The sequence below is a fragment of the Dromiciops gliroides genome, chromosome 2 (assembly GCF_019393635.1).
Source record: "Dromiciops gliroides isolate mDroGli1 chromosome 2, mDroGli1.pri, whole genome shotgun sequence".
In the NCBI taxonomy this organism is placed as follows: Eukaryota; Metazoa; Chordata; class Mammalia; order Microbiotheria; family Microbiotheriidae; genus Dromiciops; species Dromiciops gliroides.
In genome coordinates, this window is record NC_057862.1 from 268954563 (window position 1) to 268980805 (window position 26243).

Consider the following 26243-nt stretch of genomic DNA (forward strand, 5'->3'; position numbering starts at 1 on the left):
CAATCCCTCTAAAATACCTTCTCTTTACTAATTATTTCATATCTCTCCTGTATATAGCTTGTTTAGTATATATTTGTTTGCATCTTGCCTCTCCCATTAGATTGTGAGGCACTTAATGAATGTTTACTGACTGAATTAACTTCTCAGTGTCTCAGGTAATTTTCTAAGATTATTAGTTGCAGAGCAAGTTCAATTTACATTGGTGGAGGAAGTTCTTACCCCAGGAGTTCCCTCCCTTAGAGATTCCTATTTCAATAAAATCAGAGTTCCAGTTTTTAAAAAGTCGTTAAAAAAAAAAAGCAATGGCAGTGGATAGAGCACTGACCCAGGATTCAGGAGGACCTGAGTTCAAATATGGCCTCAGACACTTGACACTTACTAGCTGTGTGACCCTGGGCAAGTCCCTTAACCCTAATTGCCACACACATGCACGTGCGAGAGCACGCGCGCGCACACACACACACACACACACACACACACAGAAAGAAAAAAGTAATGGCTAAATTGACCAAGAAAAAGAACAAAATGAGAAATGAATTCACAACAGAGAAAAAATAAAAAGAAATGGTTGGGCTAGAAAGTCTCTGGGGACCCTTTTGGCTATAAATCTATGTTCTTATATCCCTAGGATCTTTAAGTATTAGAAGTATTTAAAACTACTATACACAATTATACACCAGAAAATCTGAGAATTCAAAGGAAATTAATATTTACAATAAAATAAAATATCCAAACTAACAAGAAAGTGTTCTTAAAGTACCCAACCTGAGAAAAAGAAATCAAGCAAACAATGAATTGACTATTCTAGGGGGAAAAAAATCTCAGGAAAAGTGGAATTCTATCAAATATTCAAATAATTTATATTTATTTTACAAAATTTCTTTTAAAAAATAGAGACAGAAGGCACTCTACAAAGCTTATTATAGTACTGATATTGAAAACAGGGACAGATACAGTAGAGAAAAGATGATTACAGATCAATTTTGCTAATCAATTTTAATATAAAAATGGGAAATACAATTCTAACAAAACATGTCCCTACCCTCTCAACTATGAACCTTGCCTCATATTGCACTGGAAAAAATTGATGCCATTCACAAAGAGCTCCCTTTTCTACTTTCCTCATCTTTTATCACTCAGATAACTTCTTCCTCTACTTCCTCTTTTACCCTGATTTTCACATAAAAAGAGTCTTCTGCCAAGGCAAACCTTCATCTATCTGGCACAAGGAATCCTATTCGATCCTGTCTTCTCCAGAAAGTTTTCCCTTTTATCTTCTCTGTTCTCTCACTGTTTGCTAGCTATTTCCCACTCCCTACAAACATGATGACATCTCCCCCATCCTCAAAAAACTCTCACTTGATCCAACAATCCCAGTTAGATGTATATCTCTCCCTGTCTCTGTGGCTAAACTCCTTGAGAAGGCCATTTAAAATTAGTGTCTCCATGGTTCTTACCTAATCATTTAACTAAAAATGCTTTCTTCAAAGTCACTAATGATTTCTTAAGTTGCCAAATCTAATGACCTTTTCTCAATCTTCATTCTTAATAATCTCTGCAACTTTTGATTCTACTGAGCACATTCTTCTCCTTGATACTCTCTCACTTCAGATTTTTATGTGACTGTTTCTCTTGCTTCTCCTCTTACCTATCTGCTCCCTCCTTCTCTGTGTTCTATGCTTGATTTTCATCCAGATCATACCTGCTAACCAGCAGTGCCTCCTAAGGTTCTGTCTTGGGTCCTCATCTCTTTTTTAAAAAAATACTACCGTACTTAGTGATTTCCAGAATTTCAATTATCTTCTCTTTACAGATGACAGTCAGTTTTACTTTTCGGCACTAACCTTTCTTCCAACCAATAGACTGCGTTTAAGGCACCTTGAATTGGATGTTTCATAGATGCCTTATGTCCCAAACTGAACTGGTGATCGTTCTCCTCAAACCCTTCTCTCACTTCTCTATTACTGTCAAAATACCACCATTCTCCCAGTCACCCAAGCTCATAAACTAGGTATCATCCTCGACTGCTCGTTTTCTCTTATCCCCTGATATCCAATCAGCTACTAAGTCCTGTTGTTGTATGCCCTTACTATATGTCCGCTTATATTCTCTGACAACCACTCTAGAAACAGGTATTGCCTCATGCCTGGATTGATGTAGTAGCCTGCTGGTTAATCTCCCTGCCTCAAAGCTCTCCCCACTCCAATAATTCCCTTGTCAAATTGATCTTCCTAAAGTTTAGGTCTGGCCATATCAGATCCCTAATAAATAAACTCAAGAAAAGAAGATGGAGGCCAATGAGAAGAAGAATTCTTGACCTTGGCCTATACCCTTCCTTGCTTTATTTCCAGAAGGAACAATGGAAAATGAATGGGAAACCAAGTAAGATGCTCTGAATCCATTTACAATATTCCTGTTGACATGTCTGATTTTCTACTTGATCTTTGACTCTGGGCCACTGTCTATATGGCAAAGGTAATCAGCCATAGATGACACCTGCTCCTCATTCTTCATTTAATTAAGAAAATTAATTAATTAATGTCAATTAAATTAAGAACATATCCTCATTTCACTGGTCATGATTTTCTTTCTATGTTTCCCAATGGATCACAGGGCAGTCCCTCATTAGTACCATGGTGGTTATTTTTCTAAAACTACACAAGTTGAGCCTGAGAGGCACTGGGCCTTTGACCAGATTGGTAATACTACTTCACAGTTGCATATCCAAAGCAGCCCAGGAACTAAAATCAATGGAGGCTGCATGCCAAGATTGTTCCCAATTGTCATTTTTTCTCTTCCTCTCCTAGTGAGCCACAATAAAATTTTGTTAACTGTTATTCCCTTGTGTGGCACTACTACCCTTCATCTGACTTCATCTGAACCATTAGCTTCCTAATACCCATTTGAAAGTTATTACCTGTTTTACCTACTTTCATTAGCTTTCAGCCAATGTCTTCTACAAACTCCTGCCTATAGAATCAAGAGGCAGAAATACCAAGTTGTAGCATCAGTGGTTACTACTGAAAAATTGGCCAGACAGATATCTCTTTTAATTCTATTTTCTCTTCCATAGTACATTAAGGCTTACAACAAACTTTCTTCGTAACAACTTTATAAGGCTACTAGTGCAATTATTATTATCCCCATTCTACAGATGAGGAAACTGAGGTGGAAAACAGTTAAACTTGTCCAGGGTAACACATCTACTGTTGGAGGAAGGACTTGAACTCAAGCTCCATGTAATGTGATTCCTAGCCCCTGCTGCTTCCACAAAAAATGCATTGGAAAGAACTTTAGATTAGAAATCAGAAGACCTGGGTTCAAGTAGGAAAACACAACACTAATTAGCTGTGTGACCAAATTGCTTGAACTCTCTCTGGTTCAGTTTCTTCACTGATAAAACAGGGATACTCAATTCTACCTAATTTACAAGGTTGTTATAAGGATGAAATGAAATAATGTATACAAAATGCTTTGTAATTATTAAGAACTATATTACCTGTTATCAGATACATCAATCCTAATTCAGTATGGATTCAGCATGTGATAAGAGGTACAAAATAAAGGAGTTCAAGACAGAACAATTAAGATTCAAAAGTTTGAGAACTATAACATTCCTGACAGCTGGTCAACAACTCAGCTTTCTGAAACATTTCTTGTGCTACAAGAGCTCACCAGCATAAATTCCATTTTTAGAAAACTCTAATTGTTAGAAAATTTTTCCTTGAAGTCTAATTTTCTCTAACTTCTGCCTCACTGATCCAAGTTTTGCTCTTTATGATTTATTGGAATGTCTATTCTCTCTTCAACGTAACAGCCCTTCAAATATTTCAAATATTTTGTTCCTTTCTTTCCTTATCAGTCCTCTTTTTCCTTGATTAAATTCCAGTAGCTTGAGGTAGGGATAAATTAAGGGAAAGATTTGTCTCTCTCTTTTTTAAGTCTAGGGAAAACAAGCATATTGCTAAATAAGGGTGTGGAAGTCAATCCAGATGAAGAGATGAAAGAGGCTTGAAGCAGAAGAAATTAGTTCAAGAGAAGAAGAAGCTGGTGATGTATAAGACCAGAGAGATTGTAAGGTAGAGATGGGAGGAAAGAGGTAGATGGCCTCAACCCTTTCCCCCCCAATAATGTAAGAAGCAAGATTATCTTTTGAGAGGGAGGATTTCATTGCATGAAAAAGAGATGGAACAGCTAATGTAGAAAATTAGACAATCATGCCATAGGAACATAGCATGTTGCCTGTTAGCACTGCAAAATATGATGTGCTTAGAAAGCAATGTGAGGCCCAACTGAAGTTAGGCTACTAGACCCAATCCACATGATTTCATGATTTTTTTTTCCTTTTTTTTAGTAATTCTTGCTAACTTGGAAGCAGAGATAGATGATAAATAGGGAGAATATCAAGGTTTGGTGACTGGCATGGAGGGAATAGGAAAAGTGTGCTAGCAAGGATATTTTTGAAATAGAAGATCATAGGGTTCTGGCTAGATAAGAATAGCAAAGAGGTGATATGGGCAAAGACCAAGTTTAATTGTGTGGAAACATACTAAGTTACCCATATCCTTTCCTTGTTCTTTCTCTCTGAAACACTACTACATCCAAGTCCTGGTCTAAAGTCACTGGTATCACCTTCTGTTTAAGAAGAAAATCAAGTCCAAAGAAAAACTTGGATTCCTTAAAAATAAGGTTAGAGGGAATTATAGAATCATAGATTAAGATTTGAAAGGAACTTTAGAAGTCATTGAGAAAACCGTCTCATTTTACAAATTAGGAAAACTGATCGGACAGTTTAAATGATGTGCTCAGGGTCACAAAACTATAAAGTATCTGAGACTCGAGTTATAGCCCAGAATCATGCTAAAATGAGGCACCACAGATTTCTAAGCCTAATAAACTATAATTTTGATTAACATTGCTTTAATTTTCTAACTTAGATAGAACATTTAAATATATATGGAAAAAATGATCTATAGCTATTTACAAATGACCACTTTGAGTACTTACCATTGTCTGGAGTCCAAGTTTCTAAGTTCTCTAAGTAGCTTTTCATTTTTCTTCAGGAGATGAAAGCTTCTCCTAAGGAAAGATAAACATTTTCATCACCTTTATAAATAAATGACGTGACAGGCCTGGAATATACCTTCTACTCTCTTTATGGAATACTTATATTTCTCTTGTCTTTTCATATTTTTTTGTTTTTGTTTTTTTGCAGGGAAATGGGGGCTAAGTGACTTGCCCAGGGTCACACAGCTAGTAAGTGTCAAGTGTCTGAGGCTGGATTTGAACTCAAGTACTCCTGAATCCAGGGCCAGTGCTTTAACCACTGCATCATCTAGCTGTCCCATCTTTTCATAATTTTAAAAGTGAACAGATCCTTAAAAAAACTTTAAAGAATATTCACTGTTATTTATACCTAAGGACTTGATATTTTCCTATGAGAAGATTATGTCTATTGGTCTCTTCGATTTTACTATTGTAGACTATGTGTGGTTCTCTAATCTGCTTTCAAAAGGAAATCAGGATTTAATGTGGATTTCATCTACAATACATAGCTTTAAAAAGTAAGTCAGAAAGTTTTAGATTGAAGCAGTAATATTTGAGCTATTCTATTCTATGTTAAATATAAATATAATTATAAATATGCTATCCTTTACCTTACTTTTTTTCCTGAAGTAGAGAATTTTTAAAATATGTATTACGCAATGCCTATATTAATCAATGATATACTATTAGCTAACAAAAAACTTTTAAGAAACTCTACAGCTTCTTCAAACAGATAAAATTCTGATCAAATCTAGATGTTACTTTTATTAGATCCTGAATCCAATGCTTTAAATTCTGAAACTACTGCTTTACTCTTACTTTTTTATTTTCTAAATATTTTGGCAGGAAAAAAAGCATACATTAATTGTTTAAGTCATAATTTCAAAGGTAGGCTATATAAAAGAATTAAAAATCTATGACTTTTATGAGTCCATTTTTACTTAGTGTCTTTAAGAATAGAGGACCTAAATGAGAATATGTGAAAGCACAATATGTACACACATTATATATGGATACAGATACACACACATATTATTAATGGCCAAAGAGCTATCTTTTCTCTTTTTATGATGATCTACCACCACATCTTTCCTACCTAAATATTAATATGCCTACCTGGTCTTAACAAATCCATTTCTGTCTAGAGATTGGGGGTGGGGACCTGGGGAGAGGAAGGAAGGTAAGGAGAGCTACTGAAAAGATTCTCTTATAAACCAGAAAATACTTAAATGTAAAATCCGAGTATTTTTTTGTTCATCCTTACCTTTTGTCCCAGGAATTCATTCCCAATATACTGAGGAGCAATCTGCAGTAATAAAATGCTGACTGAGGTTTCTGAGGTGTTGGTTCATCCTGTTCCACAGCCTTCATATTTAAGTCATTAAAGTACTTTTCAACAAATTCCCTCTCCTCTGTGTACTGCTTAAGGATGGCATTGATAACATCATTTTCTTGTTTTTCAGAGATGCATACAGGTTGTGGAGCAGGAATGTTGAGTGAGACACCAGTCCTCTGTAAGCATTCAGGACTAGTAACACCTAAATATTGGAGGAGCTCATCAAGAACATCCTCTTCATCTCTTATTGTATCCCAAGTTGGCACTGTTTCTCTGAATCTCCTCTTAATCTGGAGTGCAAGTCCATCTCTAACAGTTATATCCTCTAGACTGTCAATAGAAGTTGGAGTATCTTCTGGCTTCTCTTGGTGAGACAATGAAAACATGAATGACACTGGTTCTGAGGAATATTTTACAGAAGGTGGTCCATAAAGAATGGCAGAGTCCCATGAATATTTACCGGACAGATCACGAACTATAATTCTGACATTTGAATTAGCTGATGTGAGCCCAGCACATAATCCTCCTCCAGGGATACTCTCTTCTGATCTTATCTGGATACAGGATACCAATGTTGTATTGTTCAATACAAAAAACTGGAGATTTGGACTCTCAAAAAGCTCAGGAGAAAGTTCAGAACTTTCACTGTAATGATTGTCATGATTTTCACAAACCTGACTTGTTAGCATAGCAGGACCACCATTCATTGGATAGTGACCTAAGTGGTTTACCAGGTGCGTTATAACAGTACGAGCTGCAACTGAGATTAATCCTTGTTGAATCTGAGTTTTTACTGTAAGTAAAAAAATAAAAGGATGGGTAGACTGACATTCAAAATATGCAGTATCTAGCAAACAATATAAAAGCACATTTATATTTAAAAAGACCATATTTGCAAACTGTAAAAAATCCACTATCAATATATCTGATATAAATATTAGTTCTTTTACTTTTCCATTACAGAAGTGAAGAAAAATGAAATTTCTTTGATGTAGATATATTGACTCTGCAATCATTTAAAACTAAATCAGGTTTGTTTCAATATCTTTGTTTAGGAGTCAGAAATTTAAACTTCTGTTACTAAATCCAGGATAATGGTATGCTGCAAAGAGAGACAAGATGTTTTTATCTCTCAGAAAGTCAACAAGTTAAAAATTAAAATGAGCAACAAAACTATTGCAAAATAAAGCAATGAAATCAATTTCATTGATAAAATTTCCTATTATTCAAGAAATCTATTCAGATTTCTAGATTCATATGGTTTACATTGAAATTTGGTCACATAACCCTGAATTTTATAGATAATGTGAAGTATTTCAGAAATAAGGAATCTTCTGCTGGCCATAGATATAAGGGTAGAAATTAAGAACTGGGAAAGAGAAGCTAAGGTAAAGTGTGGTCTGCCCAACTGCCATCCATTGGGACACAGAATGTTAAGGGGGGGGGAACTTTTATAGGGAGAATTGCTATATTTCTAAAAACGAGAGTCTTTCTTAAGTTGGCATAATCTAGTTTGAACAGTTATGCAATTTGAACTCCTTTCTTTTGAATTAAGATTAGGTCAAACAAGTACAGAAAGAATGATACATGACTGTCTACATGGGTTGATTACTAAGTAAAAAGGAGAATGTTTTAAAGAAGGGATAGGATAGCAAGAAGCCTACAATTAGTAGGTAGGAAATAAAATGGTTAATATCGAGATCTGAAGGAGACAAAGGGTACAGAAGGGAAGAGAAAGAAAATGTCTAACAATAAGAGAATTGGATATATTTGTGTGTAAAGGGAATAAAAATTTATATGGTGCCTACTCTCAGGCACTGTGCACTAAAGCTTCACATTTATTATCTCATTTGATCCTCACAAAAACCCTGCAAAGTAGGTGCTATTATTATCCCCATTTTACAACTGAGGAAGCTTAGGTAAACAGAGGTTAAGTGACTTGGCCCAGGGTCACCTAGCCAATAAATGTCTGAGGCCAAATGTGAATTCATGTCTTCCTGAATCTAGGTCCAAAGTATTATGTAATGTATAAGAAAGTAGAAAGGTTCTTTGGGGGGAAAATGGACATTCAATGAAATAGAGGACTTTCAAGTATTCCTGATCAAAAGACTAGAGCTGAATAAAAAATTTGACTTTCAAATACAAGCATAAAAAGGTAAGGGAAATCATAAGGGACTTAAAAAGGTTACATTCCTATATGGGAAGATAATACTTGTAACTCATAAGAACTTTCTTATTATTAGGGGATTTAGGAGTATGTATAGAAGACACAAGTGTGAGTTGAATACGATGGGATAATAGCTAAAAAAATAAAATTAAGGGATGAGAAAGAGGATTGCACTTGGAGAAAGAAAAAGAGAGAGGTAAAATGGGGAAAATTATCTCACATAAAAAAAGGAGGAAAAGAATATTTAAATTGGAGAAGATGGGGGAGATAATGGGGAATGTTTGGACCTTATTCTCATTGGAATTGGCTCAAAGAAGGAATAACACACCCAACTGGGTATAGAAATCTATCTTATCCTATAGAAAAGTAGGAAGGAAAGGGGATAAGGGAATGCGGAGGATGCTGATAGGGAGAGCAGACTGGGGAAGGCGGTAGTCAGAAGCAAAACACTTTCAAAGAGAAACAAGGTGAAAGGAATAAACAGGAAAACAGGATGGAGGGAAATACAGTTAGTAATCATAAATATGAAAAATTTTTTGAAGCAAGTTTCTCTGATAAATGCCTCATTTCTAAATATATAGAGAAATGTAAAATTTATAAAAATAAGTCATTCCCCAATTGATAAATGATCAAAAAATGTGAATGGTCAGTTTTCAGATGAAATAATAAAAGTTATCTATAGTCATGAGAAAAAGCTCTAAATCACTACTGACTGGAGAAATGCAAATTAAAACAATTCTGAGGTACTACCTAAACCTATTAGATTGGCTAACAGGACAAAAAAGAACATTACCAATGTTGGAGGGGATGTGGGAAAATTAAGATATTAATGTACTTTTGGTGGAGTTGTGAACTAATTCAACCAGAGATTTCAAGTTATAAGAGTTTATAGAAACCTTCAACTCTAGCCCTCTCCTTTTACACGTAAGAAAAATGAAGCCCAGATATTAAGTATCGTGGTCAAGGTTGTAAGTGACCAAGTCAGAATTTTAATCCTGGTCGTCTTATTCCAAATCCAGCATTCTTTCCATTCTGGGAGTCATCTGTATATAGGAGACAATTGAAACCAGGGGATTTGATGAGATCATGGAGGAAGAGCACATAGTCTTGCAGAATACCTCTGGCTGGGAAGGGGCATTTTGCAAAGATGATCAAAGATTAAGGAGTAGATATACAGATAAGAAAGGAGCTGTGTGAAAACAGGCATGAAAACCAAAGGAGGAAGGAGCATCCAGGAGCGCATAATCAACAATGTCAAATGTTCCTTTTATCTGACATTCTATCTCCTGCCTCCATGCCTCTGCATAGGCCATTTCCCTTTACCTTTTCACCCCAATGCATGGTTTGCCTACTGTTACAGAGAATTTCTATCTCCATTTAAGTCTTAGTGCTAACTCCTACACAAGGCTTTTTCTAATCTTCCCAGCTGTTAGCCATACTTACCATATTTAAAATTAGTTTGCATATTAATTTTCTTATTTATCTACCTGCTGTTTCCACTCAGCAAGCTCACTGAGAAGGGATTGTTTTTGTTTTCTCTCTCCTACCCCCAGACTATCAGTATCTGACACACAGCAGACACTTAATAAATGCTTGCTTTCTGTTAAGCTAAGAGGTAAAAAAGGATGAAAATTGGGAAAGCAGTTTGACTTGAGTGGTTAGGAATGAAGGCAAACTGCAAGATGAGAACACGGAAAATGTCAAGGTGTAGGTCACAGCTCTCTGTCTGCAATACCCAAATAAACAAGAACCTCAAAATGTAATAAAATCAGCAATAAAAGGAAAAGAGAAATGAAAAATAAAGACTTCAACAATGTAACTCTTAGAGGAAAATATACCTAAAGACAAACTCTATGTCCTAATGGCTCCTGCCCAGTATTTCCCTCCTTTCCCAAAGACTGATGTATCCAGAAAGCCCTGCAGTATCCCAGGGTAGAGCCTACTCCCTGGATGAGTTGAGAACAGTGAATCCAACTAGTCCAAGGCTCTGAAGTAAGGAAAAGGGGAGTGGACATGAAGAGTTATAGAAAAGGAAGGGCCTAGATATGTAAAGATGGTAACAACTATTTAGTACCACAAAAAGCAAAAGCAGGCATCCAGCAGGAGGGAAAAAGTAGAAGAAAGACTCACTTAAAAAGGTTTCTAAGGGCACCTTCTCCCCATTCCCCAACCCAGAGCAGTGACCTTTTCAACCTGTCCTCCAATATCAGCTGAGAGAGTGAAGAAAGTCAGAAAAAAAAGGTAAAGCCCAGGAGAGTAGAAGTGGTAAAATGCATTCAAAGCCACTGGCGTAGACAAGAACTTCAAAACAAAGGAAACTAAATCAAAATCCCTTTAGAAATGTGATGTTATTATAACAAATACTTTAAGGCACCCTGAAACAGTGATGAAACAACACCATAAAATCTCTAGAATGGTTTGGAAAGGCAGTTAAAGAATTAAGTAGGGGCAGCTAGGTGGTGCAGTGGATAGACCACAGGCCCTGGAGTCAGGAGGACCTGAGTTCAAATCTGACCTCAGACACTTGACACTAGTGTGAGATTTAAAATTGGATATACGAGCATTAAACTCCCCCTTTTAACTTTTCCCTCAATGTCTCCCAGACCAGTAAGAAAAAGAAGCCTCTGAGCTTAAATCTGTGAGGGATTAGTTTTTATTGCTTGGGAATTAATTAGACAACAAAAGGTGATACCAATTAGGGAAATAGGGAAGTAGAAATACAAATGATAATCTTAGATGTAAGTTTAGTCTATTCTCCTTTATAAAACTCACTGAATCCCAAACTGCCTGCCAGGCCGAGAAGCAGCACATTCGTGCGCCACCACGGCTAAGTTTAAAAAAACCAAAAGGGCGGTCCTTCAAAAGCTGCTTCAGTAGCATGCACTCAACTCTCAAATGATTCAGCTAAAACTTCCGTTTTTTGTTTTTTTTACCACATTCCCCCCTTTGTTTCATTTGAAAAACAAATGAGTTTGCTCAATGAAACACTAGCTGTGTGACCCTGGGCAAGTCACTTAAATCCAACTGCCTCACCAAAAAAAAAAGAAAGAAAAGAATTAAGTAGAAAAAAAAAGAAGAAATAAAGTGAAAGGACAAAAATTAGAGCACTTAAGAAAGTAATTAACCAGCCTATTAGCAAGCATTTAATCAACAAGACTAAGAAAAGACTAGAGAATTGGGGTTTGGGGTGGGGTGAGGTGGGGGAAGAAGACATTATCCACAATAGTAGATTATCTGAAATAAAGAATAAAAGAACTGGAATACAAAAAAAAGTCAGAAAAAAATTAATGAAAGGAAATTTTAAAAAACACAACAACAAATAAACAAACAAGATTAGAAGAATGTTGTTTCTTGAGAGAACACAGGAGAGAACTCTTTTTCTTTGTATCCCTAGTGCTTACCACAGTGCTTATAATATCTTGATAAATGCTTGTTGACTGCCTCAGAATATGTGAAAGCTCTATTAAATAACACTTAACTTGAAAAAAAATATGTGGAGAGCCTAGGGATTAGATTTCTTCTCCAAAACATAATTAAAAGGAGATTCAAATAATCATACAAACTGCAAGCTTTTATAAAGAGCAGACTGAACAAAACCACAAAATAGAAAGATAGCTCCAATCAATTTACCAAGAAACATCATAGTCAAAATTTAGAACTAAATCATCAAAAAAGTTTTGTAGGCAACAAGGACCTTTTTTTTTTAAAACATTTGAAGGAGAATCAATCAGAAAAGAGGTGGATTACTCTTGTGGTCAATATGAAATCAAAGAATAAAATTAATATATTCTAAAAGCAAAAGTGATTGCTTTGGGGGGCAGCTAGGTGGCGCAGTGGATAGAGCACTGGCCCTGGAGTCAGGAGTACCTGGGTTCAAATCCGGCCTCAAACACTTAACACTTACTAGCTGTGTGACCCTGGGCAAGTCACTTAACCCCAATTGCCTCACTAAAAAAAAAAAAAAGTGATTGCTTTGTAAAAATATTTTGAAAAAATTGAACCTGAGCATCAAAGGATATAAATGAACATTCATCAAAATAGCAGAATAGGAATCATTCTGACAAAAAGAATACAGAGACATTTTATTTAAAATGCAAACTATTTAACAAAAAGTTAAATATAAAGATCTCAGAAAGCTGTGAAAATCTAAGAAATGAAATGTTTGTTTTCATATAATTAAGACTAGACAAAGCCATGAACGTGGGATGGATGAATGTTATATTGCTGGATTTTATTTTTGTTTTAAAGTGTACAAGTCTGTGAAGCAACAAGAAGGCAAAAATAAAAATCAATCAACAAGTATTTAAATATGTCCTAAATGCTGGGGACTGCCTTAAACACTATGGCCACAAAGAAAAAGCAAACACTGGCACTGTCCTAAAGAAGCTTTCATTCTAAGTCTTTATGTATAGTTAAAAAAAAGTATATGATAAATACATAGAGAAAAGCCAATTCAGAACTTAGGCGTTCCAATGTCTGGCAGCCTGGTGGAAACTTCCCAGTAAAGCTTCTAAGAGGAAATTGTTTGAGGAGAACATGAAGATCTCCTCACCTTGGTTTCTCCTCCTCTTTCTGCCCACCCCAGCCTGTGAACTTCAGAGAATTGAAGGATTTTTGGACTTCCCACTGGGGTCATAATCCTATTAGGATTCCTAGAGTAGCTGACATAGTGTCTTCAACAGGAGTGGAAAACAGATTTGACTCACTGAGAAAAGGGCTTCAGGATTCTTCTGGAAGCCCCAAAGAGAAGCTACACTATGCTTCTGAATTTCATGGGTACTCCATTAAAGGGCACAAGACTTTCAAGAACCAGGAATTACCAGACATTTGAATCTTTAGTTCTGAAGTGGCTTGCTTTTATAGATAACCCATGGGATGCAAACAAGTTTGTTTAGTCAATACTAATATACTTTGTAACTGATAATGGAAAGAGCTAATTTTCTGAAAAGACCAAGAAAATCATTAAAGATCTAACCTGATAGATAAAATTATGAAAATTTTGAGGTGGTGCAGTGAATAAAGCAGCAGCCCTGGATTCATGAGGACCTGAGTTTAAATCCAGCATCAGACACTTGACACTTACTAGTTGTGTGACCCTGAGCAAGTCACTTAACCCTCACTGCCCCACCCAAATTCACTATAGGAAATAAAAAGCAGCATTAGGAATTGTTATACAATTAAACATTATCAATCAATTATTTATTAAGCAACAAATACTAGGGACACAAGTACAAAAAATGAAACAATCTCTACTCTCAAGGAATTTATATTATACTGAAAATGTGAATCTGAGAATTCAAGGGAAATCAATTAATATCTACTATCTAAACTAAACAAGAAATATTACAGTGCCCAGTCTTAGAAAAAGAAATCAAGAAAGTCATAACTGAAAGGCATAAGGGAAAAATACAAGGCCAAAGAGAATTATAAGAAAATTTCTACCAAACATGTAAAGAGCAATTAAGAAAAAAATTAATCTCAAATAAAGACAAAAAGCATACTATGAGATTCCTTTTGTGAAAAAAAATGGTCTTGCTATCCAAACAAGGGAGAGAAAAATAGCTCTTAACCAATCATTCTAATGAATATTGACCTTACAAGGAAATTAAAGACCTCTCTCCAGAAAATAATTCACTATAAACAAGTTGAATTTACAACAGGGAAACAAGGATGTACAACAATATAGAAAGGAAAGAAATAAGCATTTATAAAGCACCTACTATATGCCAGGCACTGTGCTAAGTGCTTTACAAATATCTCATTTGGTCTTCACAACAACTGTGTGAGGTAGATGCTATTATTATACCCATCTTATAGATGAGGAAACTGAGGCAAAGGTTAAGTGACTTGTCAAGAGTTATTAAGTTTCTGAGACCAACTCAATTTTTCCTAACTCCAAGCCCTGCACTCTTATCCACTGCTCTACCTAGCTGCCTCTACATTTAAACAACAAAGATAATACAACAATATGATCATTATGATGGAGGCAGAAAAAAGCCTTAGACAAATTACAATCTTCATATAATCTTGACATCAAATTAAGCACAGGTATTGAAGGGGCTCATTAAATACATTTGATCAAAAGCATTTATTTTAAAATTAGAATGAGTATTATTAAAAATATTATTTAAAAATAGAGAAATGTTAGAAGTTTTCTCAGTACCAACAGGGTGGCAAGTTAAGAATGTCTCTACTCCCTACTATTACTGGACACGGTTTCAGAAATGCTAGCTAGAAAAATAAGACAAGGGGAAAAAAAAAAATCAAAGGTTGGCAAATATTGGCAAATAAAAAGATCATCCCTACTTGTAGGTGACAAGATGGTATACTTAGTAAACCCTTGTGAAAGGAATAAAAGAACTGAAGTGATAAATAGCTTCAGCAAGGTAGTATGAAGCAAAATATATCCACAAAATACATTACTATCATTTCTATGTAGCACTATCAAAAACTAGGGAAAATAGGATACATTCCACTCAAAATGAAAAATGTAGATATGTAGGGGGCAGCTAGGTGGCACAGTGGATAAAGCACCGGCCCTGGATTCAGGAGTACCTGAGCTCAAATCCGGCCTCAGACACTTGACACTTACTAGCTGTGTGATCCTGGGCAAGTCACTTAACACCCATTGCCCTGACAAAAAAATTAAAAAATGTAAATATGTAGAAAACAGGTCAGGGAGAAAAAATTTAAGAACTACTGGACTCTCCAAAAATGATGCTATTTCTCTAAAATTTTCTAAATAGAGATAATTAAATGTCCAATTTTTTGTGCCTTCCTTTATACCTTTGACTGTTTTCTCTTGCTTTATTGTCACTGTTAGCATTTCTAGAGTTAGATTAGATGGAGTATGGAAGAGACAGGCTTGTTTTCTACTCATGTATTTCAAATTTCTGAATTGAAATCATTAATGGTAGTGATCTATAATTCTCCTTTGGTGCTTTATCCTTACCAAACCCAGGTATTTGTGCTGTATTTTTCTTATAAAAGGAACTTGATGTAATGCTTTCTTTCTCAAATTTTTTTGGAGAATAATTTGTGTAGTACTCAAAATGTTAATTAAAAGTTTAATAGAATTCTCCAATTTCATTAGGACCAAGAATCCTCAATTTCTTCTTTCTTTATGTAATTCCTTCTTTGATTATTCAATTTTTTGGTGTTTTTGAAGGTAGTAATCCAATTTCTTTTATGTTGCTTTATTCACACTATAATTATCCATAGGAGGTTTTGAAAGCTATGTTTATTTTGTCTGGATTTGTTATTTCAACTTGTTTATTTTTTATTTTATTGTAGCATTTTTCTGCCCTCTTCTTAAGCAGATTGGTTAAAAGTTTATACATTTTCCTTTATCAGCTCCATAGTAATTTTGATTACAAATTTACCTGTTTCTGTTCTAATTTTCAAGACTTACTCTTTTATGCTGATTTTTGCCATTTATTTTGGGGGTTTCTAATTTTTAAATGTATATTCATCACATGAATCCTCTCCTTTACTATTTTACTAACATATATTTTTAGTGATATAGTTTTTTTTCTGAAGACTTCAGCTGCAATGCATAAATTGTATCTTGTCTTATCATTGACTTTCACATAATTATTAAATCTCTCATTTATTCTTTGACCCGTTTATTATTAAGGATTTCATTATTAGGTACCCATTTAGGTCTGTGTCTGTGGTTTGTACTCCCTGAACTGATTACTATTTTTATTGCATCACATTTTGTAAAGGATGTGACTGGTATTTCTGCCTTTTACAATTTGCACTTTCTCTTTGGGCTAGTATATAGCCAATTTTGTAAAAGTTACATGTAGTGTTGAACATTATTTACCTGTCCAATTAATGCTCCAGCTTCAAGTTCTACAAATTTATATTAGCCTTTTCAGTTTTGTCTTACTATGAAAGAGGAACATTAAAGTCTCCTAATATTATTGTGATAAAATCTATCTTCCAGTTCAGTTAATTTTTCTTTCATGATTTTAGATGAAATCCCACTTGTGATAAGTTTAATGTTTATATTGGATTGTTGTCTATGCTTCCTCTCAGCATAATGTAATTTCCTTGTTTATTTCTATTGTGAAAGTTTTCTTTTAGCACATTTATAATTCTTGCTTTTTTAATGTATTTGAAACATAATAAATTCTGTTCCAGTCTCTAATTTTTATTCTATATATTTCTTTGCTTTTTAAATGTTACCCTTGTATGAAATAGATTGTGGGGTTGTTTTCTTATATAATTTGTCACTATTTGGGGTTTTATTGGATTAATTCTCATTTAAAGTTATGTGATTTATATTTTCTCCTATTTCTGTCTCTGGTATTGATTTTTGTTTGTTTTCCTTAATCTTTTAAGCTGGTACTTTGTCCCGACGATTTTTGTTTATTCTACTTTAAGGTAACCTTATTTGCAGTCTCTGCTTCTCAATAGCAACCCAGCTCCAAACAGCTACCAAACTTTCCGGAATTTTACTTAACCTACTGATATATTTTTCTTTTTACTTTTTATTTAATTATTTGATTCTTCCCTCTTTCTTCTCTTCTTAAATAGGTAATTCAATATCTGCCTCTCCCCTCTAATATCAATTTCTCCTTTTTCTGTTCCTTTTTCTAAAAAGGATTTCTTTACCTTATTCTTTTCAATAATTCTCTTCACTTTCTATTTATTCTAAACTTTTCTTCTTTGATTCATGATTTGTCTACCCATTTATTCATTCTTTTTTTTTTTTTTTTTTGCAGGGCAGTGGGGGTTAAGTGACTTGCCCAGGGTCACACAGCTAATAAATGTCAAATGTCTGAGGCTGGATTTGAACTCAGGTACTCCTGAATCCAGGGCCAGTGCTTCATCCACTGGGCTACCTGGCTGGCCCCCCATTTATTCATTCTTTAGCTTTAGTGTTTCTCATGTAATTGAAACTTCCAAAGCAGTTTTTTCTTTTAAGCAATTTCTTTGTTGTTGCCTTGGTAGAATAAAAAAAATTATGCAGTATTTTATTTTCCCCCAATTACATGTAAAAGCAATTTTTAACATTCATTTCAAAAACTTTATGAGTTCCAAATTCTTTCCTTTCCTCCCTTTCCCACCATCCTTTGAGAAGGCAAACAATCCCATACAGGTTATACATGTGCAGTCAAGCAAAACATTTCCACATTAGTCATGCTGTAAAAGAAAACACAGACCAAAACAAAACAAAGCCCCTGCAAAAAACCAAACCTCAAGAAAAATAGAGTAAAAAAAAATGCTTCAATCTATATTCAGACACCATAAGCTCAGTTTTTTCTCTAGGGATAGATAGCATTTTTCATCATAAGTCCTTGAGAGTTGTTTTGGATCACTGTATTGCTGAGAATAGCTAAGTCATTCACAGCTGATCACCTTACAACATTGCTGTCACTCTGTACACACAATATTTCACTTTGCATCAGCTCAGTTTTTCTGAGAACATCCTGTTCATCATTTCTCATAGCACAATAGTATTCCATCATAATCACAGACTGCAATTTGTTCAGCCATTCCCCAACTGATGGGCATCCCCTCAACTTCCAATTCTTTGCCAACAAAAAAGAGCTGCTATAAATACTTTTGTATGTACAGGTCCTTTTCCATGTGTGTGTGTGTGGTGTGTGTGTGTGGTATGTCTATGTCTCTTATTGGATGAAGACTTAGTAGTGGTACTGCTAGGTCAAAGACTATGTATGCATGGTTCTATAGCCCTTTGGGCACACAATGGTGCATTAATGTCTCATTTTCCCCACATCCCCTCCAATATCTGTCATTTTCCTCTTCTTTCTTATTAGCTAATCTAATAGGTATGAGGTAGTAACCCAGAATTGTTTTGATTTGCATCTCTCCAATTAATAGTGAGTTAGAGCATTTTTATATGGCTACAGATAGCTTTGATTACTTCATCTGAAAACTGTTCATATCTTTTGATCATTTATCAATTGGGGAATGACTTGTATACAGAGAAACTTGTTTCAAAATTTCTTTTCAGTTATTATTGCTAACTGTATTCCCTCCATGCTCCCCCTCCCACCCCATCAGAGTTGGTTCAAGGAGGGAATAACATACACACCCAATTGGGAGGAGTAATCTATCTAACCCTACAGGAAAGAAGGAGGGGAAGTGGATAAGGAGGAAGAAGGGTGAAAGAAGGGAGGGCAGAGCAGGGGAGGCGGCAATCAGAAGCAAACCACTTTTGAGGAGGAATAGGGTAAAATAAGATAGAAAATAGAATAAATATCATGGGAAGGAAATAGGATAGAGTAAAACAGTTATGATGATTGATAATAATGGCAAAACGTATGGTACCTACTTTGCTGGCCTATTGTGAAGAAAATTCTTTGTCAAGTTTAAGGTACTATATAAAAGTTACGATGAACAGAATGCTATCAGAAAAACCTGGAAAGACCCACATGAACTGAAGCAGAGTAAAATGTACTGTATGCAAAATAACAACAATAGTGTAAGATGATCTGCTGGGAAGCATGTGGTTATTTTCAGCAATGCAATGATCCAATATAACTCTGAAGGACTTATGAAAATTGCAATCCATCTACAGAGAAAGAACTGATGGTATTTGTAAACAGATTGAAGCATAATTTCTTTTGATAGTTCCTTAATCTGAAGTTTTGTTTTTATCTGTTTTCTATCACAACCTAGCTAACGTGGAGATGTTTTCCATGACTACTCATGTATAACTTATATTGAATTGCTTGAGTTCTTGGGGATGGGGAGTGGGAAAGGTGGGAGGAAGAGAAGTTGGAACACAAAGTTTTAAAAAATTGATGTCAAAATTTGATTTTACATGTAATTGGGAAAATAAAATTCTAAACAGAAAAAAAGAATATATCGTTCAACTCAAATCTAAAAACCAATTCTCTCCACAAATACTGGAGAAGTAGTCATTCAGTCTCCTTTGAAGTTCTCCACAGAAGAAGAAGCCATTGATACCTGAGGCAGAACATTCTATTTTTAGATAGTTCTAATTGTTCATAAGTTTCCTTGCAGGCAAGCCTAAATTTGCCTCTCTCATCCAGCAATCCTAGTTCTGCACTGAGTTCAAGAAAAACAAATCTAATCTTGTCCAGCTGGTAGTGATTCAAATACTTGAAGCCATTAGACTTTCCCTAAGCCTTCTTTTCTCTTGCCTAAACATCTCCAATTCCTTTAACCAATCCTTATATACATAAATATAGAGGCCTTCTGGCAACATGACTATTTTGCAAAGGATATTTTCCCATTTTATCAAAATCTTTCCTAAAGGGGCGGCTAGGTGGCGCAGTGGATAAAGCACCGGCCCTGGATTCAGGAGTTCCTGAGTTCAAATCCGGCCTCAGGCACTTGACACTTACTAGCTGTGTGACCTTGGGCAAGTCACTTAACCCCCATTGCCCCGCCCAAAAGAAAAAAAAAATCTTTCCTAAAATGGGGTACAAAGAACTGAACATAATACTTCATATGTATTTCAATTAATCAATTTATTTATTAATTAATTATAATTTATTTATTTAATCACCTAGTGATGTAGGAGGCAGAAAAGGGGTTAACAGAAAAACCTAAGACTCAAGTTCTAATTTAGATCTGAGCTCTAAGAGGAATTCAGACCTCAGTGAATGGATAACTTAAGACTTGAGTCTTCATTAATATAAGTCAAGGCCTAGATTTTTGTGTACCCACATAAATCAGCACTCATAACAAGAACATAAAGAGGCAAGTCATAGAGACCTTAAACATAACAATGATACACTGATAGGGTATAGAAATTCTAATGATAAATGAAGATATTCTGAAAACTGGACATGGGAATCAAAAAGTGACATGTGCAGAAAAGGCCAAATTTGTCCCTAGATTCACATATGATGTATAAACCCCCAAAACACACCTCCACGAAAAAAGGTACCCGCCTCAGGAGTTGGCTTAAGCCCCAAGTAAATCCAAATTAGGATAAGCCCTCCCCTGTACCTCCCCCTAAGGTGGAGATTATTATAATGAGACTGATAATCAATTTATCCATACTATACATATAACTGTATTTTCTTTCCTTATTCGAGAGATACCTTTCCACTTTTCTGGTTCTCTCCCTGTGGTCACTCACAGTATTGCAATAAAACTTGGTAAACTGAGTCACTGATTCTTATAATTCTTTTGGGACGACTCATGATCAATTTGACCCTAATTCCATCCCACATCACTAGTACCTGCTAGGTACTATGTTAAGTGTTGGGAATACAAAAAGAGGAAAAGAAAAATTCCTGACCTCAGGAAGCTTACAATCTAACAGAGGCAACAACACGTGAAATAATATATACAAACAAGTTACATAAAAGATGTGAGAGTTGGAATAACGCCCCCTGCTGGGAGGAAAATTTTGTGAGCTCTGGCCTGAGGACATAGACATGTGGCCTTGGCATCAGGAAGTGACATTTGCTTGAGGGTACTGTCAATTAAAGCTATCAGCCAATTAGCGCGTGCGCGCACGCGTGCGTGTGTGTGTGTGTGTGTGTGTGTGTGTGTGTGTGTGTGTGTGTGTGTATACAGCTCTTTTTCCTGTTTCATGAGAGGTTTCTGGGAGGAGGAAGGAGTGAGGGGCTCTCTCTTTCACTGGGACCTCGTGTGGAGTGGAGCAGAGATGCTGGCTCCATTATATAGATAGATGAAGGCATCTTGGCCTTTCTCTCTTCTCACCAAATTCTTATGCTCCTTAATAAATACTTAAAAGTCTAAACTCTTGCTAAAGCTTATAATTTATGGCGACCACTCATTAGATTTTTAGATAGTTTAGCTAGAATTTTAGCCACCTTACAGATAGCAACTTTACAAAGATAAATAGGAAAATAATTAACAGAAGGAATTAAAATAAATTGGGACTTAAAATAAATCAGAAATAGTCAGAACAAAGTAGTGAGGGTGTTCTAGGTATAGGGGACAGTCATTCTTAATTTAGTGTAAAATATTACTGGTTTTCTTTGCCTGTCATATAACCTTTTCTTATTGAGCTTCCAGTTCACTAAAAACCCCAGTTCATTTTTCAAACAAACTGTTGTCTAATTGATGTCTTCCCTATCTTGGATTTGAGAAGTTTTTACTTTAACCCAAGTATAAGACTTTCTATCCATCTATCCCTACTAAAATACAAAATATACAAGTAAATAAGATCTATAATGATAAAAATCATCTAGAAATAGGTAAGAAAGGAAATTATATCAGTAAAACATATCAAGCAAGACCTATAAACATGTTCAGAAGAGTCTAGTGTTTGATCAATCTAAGAACAAACTCCTGAGGAAGGAATTCTTATTTGACAACCACCTCTGGAAAAATTAGAAAGCAACTTGATGCTTTTTTAAAATCAGCATCTTATCATGTAAATTTCAAATCAATAAACAATCTTAACATAAAAAAGACATGGCATAATAAAATTAGAGAATAAAGTTCTATCATTCAAATTTATGTGAAGTGCAAAAATTGTTAGTCATAGAAGATATAGCAAAGATCTTAATAACAGACACTGGCTTCTTTGCTGTTCCACAAAAAAAAAAAAACAACACACCTCAACTCTTGGCAGCAGGCATTTTCTCTGGCTGTCCCTCACGTCTAGAACATTTTCCCTCTTAAACTCTGACTAGTGACCTTCCTGGCTTCCCTTTAGTCCCAACTAAAATCCCATCTTTTAAAAAAGCCTTTTCTAACCACTCCTACTTCTAATGCCATCCCTCTGTTCATTATTTATCTTTCCTTATTTAGCTTGCTTTGTGTATTATTTGCTTGTTGTCTCCTCCATTAGATTGTAAGCTCCTTGGGGGCAGAAACTATCTCTTGCATCTTTTTGTATACCAGCACTTAGCACAGTGCCTTGCACATACTAGACATTCAATAAATGCCTTTTGGATTGAATTCTGATTACATACAATTAAAAAGAGTTTGCAAAAAATAACAATGCAGGTAAAATCAAAAGAAAAGAAGAAAAGATCTATACTGGGGGAAAATGTCTGCATTAATTATCTAATAAAAGACCGACATGCACACTCTATAGGTTACTGACACAAGGCACATCACAGTTTTCAAAAAAAACAAATGCAAAATGATAGTATTTGAAAAAATGTTCAAAATTAAGTTGACTTCTCTTTTCTTATACATACTTCAGCAGGTGACTCATTATTCTGAACAGTGACATGTTTATAGAACATGTAAGTTCTCCTTCTGAATAAAGAAAAATATTATAATAGAACTACATCACAGAAATGTGAAAAATTCCTGCCTTTTGTCCATGACATTCCAGAGACAATCACTGAAACTTTATGTACCTCAATTTTCTGGCTATTTGCAAATTAATTCAAATTTTCTTGCAGAAGGTTCAATAAGGATGAAAATATTTCTTTTGTTACTAATGAAATATTTTTTTATGGAAATGGTCATAACTACCAAATCCCAAATGAATATTAAGCAGCACAATATATTTAAGTGACTGTTCGGTAGCAATCTATGAAACATAAAGATTTTTTTTCAAAATGTGCCAAGCTACTTTCTAGTTATATAAGTAACTGTGCAAGTTGCTTGCACAAATTACCTAAATATTCTAACTAACAAATAAACATGCTATACTACTAATCTTTTCCCCACAAAGGATATAGATGGAGGAAAACAAGCCAAGTTAACCTTTAAAAGATTATGCATATATACATCCATACACAGCGTTAATTTTGTCATTTAGAGTACTTCGATTTTCAAATCATAATTTTTTAAAAAAATTATATAGCTTCCAAATTCAGGCACTTAGAACTGGATAAGGATCAAAAGTCTAGAGCTGGAAGAGACCTCAGAGATAATCTGGTCTAACTCCCTCATTTATAGATGAAGAAAAATGAAATCCTTTCCTAAGGTCAGAAGCAGGATTTGAATGCTGGTCCTCTGACTTAAAGAGTTTGTGTTTTTTCCAATTGTAATGATTGGAATGATGCCACCTACTGGAGACTTATTATAGGAAAGCTCCACCATGAGGAAAATGCCTGAGAGGGCAAGGCCATGTGGCTTTTCCTTGGCGCCAGGAAGTGACGTTTGCTCATGGGTGCTGTCTATCAAGGATACCAGCCAATCAACTTGAGGAGCCTCCTATTTTCTGGGAGGAGACAGGAAGGAGGAAAGAGGGCCTGTGCGGAGAGCTCTCGCGCTTTTGGGTTCCTGACTTGATGGTAGTGGCGGCGGCAGAGGACTTCACAGGAAATTTGAGGAAAGATAGGAATGCCAGGCTGTTGGAATTCTGTTCTCAATCTTTTTCTTTCTATTTTTCAATAAACCCTTAAAAACCTAAATTTGTTTTATCAGTGATTTTAGTCAGTTTCCCCCAAAACTGGGGGAACAGATTAGAATCCACATTTAGAATCTTAAATTACACACAATGTACCAAGTTTAATTTGCAGATTCAAGAATAAATTAAAAATAAAAAACTTGTAAGAAAATCTAAAATGCAGATATCAATACTACAAAGATTTTGCATAGCAGGCATTCATTTAATAAAGTCTATTCCATGTTGTCTTTTGAGATTGTTAAACAAATCCCATAGCATTTGCTATAAACCCATAATTACAGATTATTATGGCTTACAAAGCAGAAAGGCATAAAGAGCTGCTGCAATTCACTATAATGTAATAGAACATGTAGAGGAAGTTAATTTTGGTTGATGTTTTAAATAGTGGCTTTGCATAATATACATAGGTGAAACTATAATTAGAAGAGAATAATCTCTGTAGCCTCTTTTATTCTGTCCCTGAACATGATGACTTTTTGCTAATAACACCACTACTACTTGACAAAAAGGCAACTACAGCTATATTCTTCATTAAATTTAATAATTATAGTGACTCCTGCCAATAGTTCTCAAATCAAAATCATTCAGTGCAATACTGAGCTTATTGGGGACAGCTCTGTGTTTAGAATTCTTTGGCCGAAAAAAGCACTTGAGGATGATGAAGCATGCCTTGGACAAGGGCATAATAATTAGCCATTTTCTCTATATTAAAAAAAAAACACCACAACAAAAAACCCTAAAAAACAACCCTGAACATAGTCACTACAGACCACAAATCACCTGCTGATGTCAGTACAGGGCTATTTTTTTTTTAAAAAGGTTCTGCATTTATCTGGTCCTTAATACATTTAAGGTAACTTAAAGGCTTCAGCCTAACAGAGGTGAAGTATGGTACTAAGTATCAATATTAAATGCATCTATTTCAACAGTTTTCTCTGCTCTCTTTACTATTACTGTCTGATACTGGCGCAATATATTTTACATGAAATTCTAAAATTGTCTTGTTAAATAGTTAAACGGATTCAATTAAAAAATATTTCAATTTCAGGAATGGTCTTGATACTCTTTTTTTTGTAGGGCAATGAGGGTTAAGTGACTTGCCCAGGGTCACACAGCTAGTGTCAAGTGTCTGAGGCCAGCTTTGAACTCAGGTCCTCCTGAATCCAGGGCCAGTGCTCACTGTGCCACCTAGCTGCCCCATGATATTCTTTTGAACAAAAATTATTCTCCCCCTCCAATTAAAGAAAAGCATTTTTTACCCATAAACTAGAAAAACCTTTCTCCCCATACATTTGCTCTTTGTTTTTAAGTAACATTGGCACTCAACAGTTAATTTTAATTTTGCAAAGCTAATCTAATAAATCACTGTAAAGTTGCCTATAATAATTATGGTCTGTGTTAATACATTATGTATTGCTTTAATGGATTATCTTTTCTTAACATACTAAAGTATTATTTAAATCCCTATTATTTGGATATCTACATAGCCAGATAGATTTTCTTTCTCAAAAAAAATTATAAGATCATGGAAAAAATTATAACAAGTATGTCTGTTTCCATTATATTGTTTAGCATGGTTCCTTGAACATTCTGCACACACCAATATGTCTTTGCTGATTTTTTTTTATTTGAAGATAATCAAGTGTGGCCTTAAAAAAGTTTAGATCAACTATTTATATTGTTTCATATCAGAGCCTTAAGTTCTTCATAAGCAAGATATTTGCTATATATATTATTATTTATCAAATAAGTTTATACAAAGGCTCAGCTTTAAAAAAAAAAGTTTTATCTTGGGCATTTAAGATTATGAAGGTTATGGGCAAAAATGCTTAACCTTTTTGTACCCTTCTAGGAAATCCTAAATAAGTTACAGAGGAGTTGGTGATTCTTTTCAGGAGAATGACTTTGTATATCATTCTATCATGGTGAAATCACAGATCTACGCCAAAAAAAAAAACACCCAAACCTAAAAATACACATAGTTACATCTACTCTATCATCTTTTGAAGTTAAATTTCAAAATAACAACAAATTCATGCTATACACATTTGGATTAATCTCTTAACATGGCCAAAAAATTTCATTCTATTACTTGATCCCATAAAATTGTATAATGAGGAAATAGTAAGTAAATCTTTTCTGAACATAATTCATCATTGTACCTTCTGTGACTGGCTGGAGTTTTGAAGATCGTTCTGAATCAGGTGAATGAAGAGGTTCAGGCTCTTTCAGACTTTCCAAATGCATGAAAGGATCATAATCAATTGAAGCCAAATCAGAGAGGCTTAGGGGAAAGTACTTAGGATTGCTGAAACATTGAGCTCCATAAACACACCCATGAAGAACCTAAAAACATAAAAAAAAGCCACATTTTATTTTTCAACTAAGTATTA

At 34.9% G+C, this 26243-nt stretch overlaps 1 protein-coding gene across 11 annotated transcripts in view; it reads right to left on the reverse strand.

Annotated features, from left to right (window-relative positions):
- Positions 1 to 26243, reverse strand: part of RALGAPA1 (Ral GTPase activating protein catalytic subunit alpha 1) — a 304015-nt gene that overhangs the window by 82522 nt on the left and 195250 nt on the right. For all 11 annotated transcript variants that reach the window (XM_043989575.1, XM_043989574.1, XM_043989567.1 and 8 more), the window contains 3 exons: positions 26013 to 26196; positions 6311 to 7175; positions 5008 to 5079 (listed from right to left, as the gene is read on the reverse strand). In XM_043989575.1, coding sequence (XP_043845510.1) covers positions 5008 to 5079; positions 6311 to 7175; positions 26013 to 26196 — 1121 coding nt within the window. The remainder of the gene's footprint in view (positions 1 to 5007; positions 5080 to 6310; positions 7176 to 26012; positions 26197 to 26243) is intronic.